Source organism: Trichoderma gamsii (genome assembly GCF_001481775.2).
Source record: "Trichoderma gamsii strain T6085 chromosome Unknown Scaffold_133.2, whole genome shotgun sequence".
NCBI lineage: Eukaryota > Fungi > Ascomycota > Sordariomycetes > Hypocreales > Hypocreaceae > Trichoderma > Trichoderma gamsii.
Genome location: NW_020171469.1, coordinates 1 through 4,099, shown reverse-complemented (window position 1 = coordinate 4,099; position 4,099 = coordinate 1). Strand labels below are relative to the sequence as shown.

Here is a 4,099-nt window from a genome sequence, read left to right as displayed (position 1 = left end):
ATTAGCGACAACCCGCTTTGCGTCTACTGCTGGGGTTATGGTGTTTCACGAGAGACGAATGACTGGTTTTTGTCAGGAAAAAAAATGATTGTTGGATCTCCACTTCAGCTCATCGTCAGTACGTCAACCAGTAAACTTTAGTGCAAAATCTAGCGTCCACTTTCCAACCAAATTTTGACATCTTGTTTTCATCACCACTGTTGTTGACAAAAGCTCTTCTGCTTTTGTTGGTTGCCGATATAACGTGCATTTCCCAAACGCCACCTTCATCGAATCATCCCCGATGTCAAGGTTTGGCACGCATGATCCCATAGAGGTAAGAGACTATAGCCTGGCGCCTCAATATCTCCATGAAAAATTACATTGCGGGGAATGTTGCCAATACAGTACAATGCGTCGTGGCTCATACATCAGTCGTATGGCTCAATCCGTCAACCACTGCGTGAACAGGGGGCATTGGCTGGTGTGGCGCGTGGGTGGAAGGAAACGTAAACCAGGTCTTCTAGGGATTCTGGGCGCTGCTTGTATTTTTCATAGACGTTGGGGGCCTCGTCAACCTCCCCACCGTCAATTTGTAGGGAGCGGGAATGCCTAGCAGGGTTACGGCAGTCGACATATAGACAGGTTCGTGAGCCCTCCTGTAACGGCAACCCGAGGAGCAAGTGGCCCACCTCCTGCTTCGAGTAGTCCCGCTCAGCAACTAGCTGATTCAGGAGCTTTGACGTGAAGGATATCAAGGGGTTCTGGTCCTTGACCCGTGGCATCAGGGCCTTCCCAATTTGGGCAAAAGTCTCGCTCTTCTTTTCCGACTTGGAACAGTATTTGGCCACGTAATCGACTACTTGTTGTAGGCTCGTGCATGGCGAGATGTCTGTATTGGCCAGCCATGCAACGGTCAGCAAGCGGTTGTAGTGGTTGATTTGGCTATCGTTCCGCTCGCCCCTGAAGCACCAGTGCTTTGAATGAGGAAGCTTGTCAAGGGAGGCTAGTAGGCGCTGACCGTGAGGAAAGCCAAAGCGACACTCCACCTGCTTGGTACGCCTATTGAGTTGCATACAGTAGTTGTTACAGCGGTGACGTTGTACACGGTTGACTACCATTGATAGTAGCTGAACCGTGAGGGGCTGTTGCAGAAGATTCATGGTCAGCGGATTTCCTTCTCCAGGGGCCTGCACTCGCTGAGGCTCTGGGTTAACAGCAGACACGTGATATCCCCAGATGCGGGCAAATTGCTCGCGGGACTGATCGTTGTCAGGATCAAGATCTGGATGGCAATTTAACCAATAGAGGCCGTGGTGGTGACTGGACCCCCGGCCCTGCCACTCGTAGCGACCCCAAAAGTCTATTAGGTTAAACTTCTGCTTCACAACAATGGTTCTAAATAGCGTATAACGCGTATGGAAGTGGTAAGCAGCAATATGGGCGTTGTCTCGCAGCAGTTGCCGTGACAGGGCTAGCCGGGCCGCCTCAGGAGCCGCTTGCCACTCCTGGAATCGAGGTATATGACGGTACAGGGACTCCCAGTGGTAATCAGCTGCACTTGCAGTAACGAAAAGGCCAGGCCTGCCCAGGTTATAGGCATACGCTTCCAATCCTTTCTTTGCTTATACCAATACGGCCGGGTGCCTCTGATTACAGCGGCTTGGCGTGTGATTGACTGGATCAGGGCTTGAGCCTCTGGCTCGTCAGGCTTAGCCATGGCCTCCTCTAGGTCAGCGCGTGTAAGGGCCTGACATCGGCCTTCGTGCTGCTTGACGAAGTAGTTGCTTCGCTTCCGGACGTGCGCACGCAACAGCGTGTTGAGGGCGACGAAAGGCCACGTCTTATGGCGGGCAAAACGTCCATCTTACCATCTCATCGCATGGGCAAGATAGTCCTGGTACGTGATGGTCCGCAGGCGAGGCTCCGTAAAGTCTGCCTTGCCCTCAGGATACAGGGTGGGGAACGCGAGCGATAGCAGCGGCTGGGAATGGTTGAATTCGTTGATAGGGGTCCTGCGAATGGAAGGCAATGACATCTGGTGCTGAGCCTGCGCGCTACGCGGCATATCCTCAAGAACAGTCATACTCTCATAATCAGGCGTGCCGTTGAAAATTCGGGATTGCAGGGCATTTAGCTCGGTGTCGGCAACCTGCAAATTCGGGATTGCCGATGCGTCGGCATCGCTTGGATCTCCTCCGTCGTCTGCGGTTTCCTCAACAGGGCCTTGAGGGGCCTCGCTGTCAGGTATGTCAGCCACTTGGCTAGCAATGGAATCAATAATGCTGCCGTCAACAGGAAGTCTTTGCAAGAAATCCTCGCGCACAACAATTTCACGATAGCCCTGGTGGTGGCGCTGTAAGTACTGTAGCCAAATCAACAGGCATGAGCGGCGCACCCGGAAATCGCGAGCAAACTGCGGCTGGAGGAGAGGGTCGCCGTCCACAGGAGGCCGTAGGAGTATGATATCTAGGTTTTCAGGTAAGACTGGGAGCTCTTCAAACAGTTTGCCAACATTGCGAAGAAAGTGGACAACATGACCGCGGTATTTATATTGGGCGCCACGTACCTGTAAGACCTTCACATGTACGTGTACTCTGGCAATAAGCATCTCCTCTACCATCGTCAGATTAGGTAGATTGCTGGGGACTTCCCCAAAGTCAAGGTGATTGGCAGCACTGAAGAAGCAGGGCTCGTCCGAGGCTCTCTTCCTGTCTCGACTAATGCAGCGGCTGCAGATGTTCAAGCTATTCCTCTTCATGTCGAACCAACGCTCTTGGCAACGGGGGCAGCTTTGCATCTTGTCATCATTCAAGGCAGTATAGAACTGCCGCACAAGGACTTGATCTTCCTCACTGAGGGCAGGCAGGTTGAGGTCCCCGGTAAAAGGCGGATCGACTATCTGATCAAACTGTCGCTCTTGAGGCTGTGAACTTTGACGGGCATAGCGGCCACGACGACGAGCCTGTGGCGGTAATGAAGGAGTGGGGGGAAGCGATTCCTGCGGTATAAGTGTACCTAGCACAACAACAGGAGTCGTAGACTGAGTGCTTCGAGGAATCGGCGTGCCCAGAACTACTGTTGGCAGGCCGGGCTCAGGAGCAAAGGAGGAGGGGTCATCGACCACAGTTGGGGTGAATGGCCCCAGCCGAGGTATAGGAAGTTCTGGAAATGCGGGCACCAGATCACGGAACAGAACAGGCGTGGTGGCAGCAAGCGATATGCTCTTTACAGACGAAGACGCTGGCGCGGTCCGCCTTGGAGGCGTCAGGTCGGCCAGCGAATCGGTCCTCTTCGTGGCCTTGCGTGGCGATAGCCTCAAAGCGATATTCCGCAGGCCGGCAACGGCTGCTCGAGATTCGGCTACCCGTTCCTTTTGGCGTGCCCTGCAGCTAGTACACTGTCCTATAAATTTCCTAGGGTCCTTAACGCTTCGAAATTCGACTTCCGGCAGGTCTCGCTTGCAGGTACGGCAGCTGCGGACTGCTTGGGGTGGTTCGTCCTCCATCTGGCCGCATTCATATCCACCCCGTACCCCTTAGACTGTGAGATATCGGTCGAGCAGGAGGCTTGGCGAGGACTTTACATGGTTGCGATATATTTGGTGGAAAAGGGATAGGTTTTGTAAGAGGGCACGGGATTTATTCGACCAAAAAGTGATTGAATTGAAGAAACCAAGAAGTGCAAGCTCTCCGAGAGCTGGCTACCGGTTGGTTGCCTTGTCGACGCTCAGGGGTTGTGTAAGGGAACTTCATTTGGTGGCGTTAGCCGACCAATTCCAGCACGAGTTGAGTGCAGGGAAAGCCAATGAACCAATCAGAGGGGGTTTTATGCTCTTCTTTCTGACTGAATAAACGCCCTTCGGGCTGAATTATAGCTCTTACGTTAACTATGGCACCCTGGAAGAAAGATACGGCGGTGATAGGATTTTATAGTAGAATTCGAAAGGACTTTAGACCGTCTACATGGGCATTGGGCAACAGCGTCTGTTGCGTCCTCTGGTAACGACTTGGAGGTACAAAGGGGTTTGGGCGCTAAACTACTTTCAGACTCAATGTGGGTATCCTTATTTATCTTATGTACCGACACCGCGACACCCATTACGCCTTCTACTGTAGCT

The 4,099-nt window shown here is 52.8% G+C and overlaps 1 protein-coding gene across 1 annotated transcript; it reads right to left on the bottom strand.

The window, feature by feature from the left end:
- Positions 1–1,846: 1,846 nt before the first annotated feature.
- TGAM01_v211164 (hypothetical protein) lies at positions 1,847–3,487 on the bottom strand (the record flags this gene model as incomplete). Its single annotated transcript, XM_018800736.2, has 1 exon — positions 1,847–3,487. The coding sequence occupies one exon, from the start codon at positions 3,485–3,487 to the stop codon at positions 1,847–1,849; it is 1,641 nt and encodes a 546-aa protein (XP_018666201.2).
- Between the last annotated feature and the right edge of the window lie 612 nt (positions 3,488–4,099).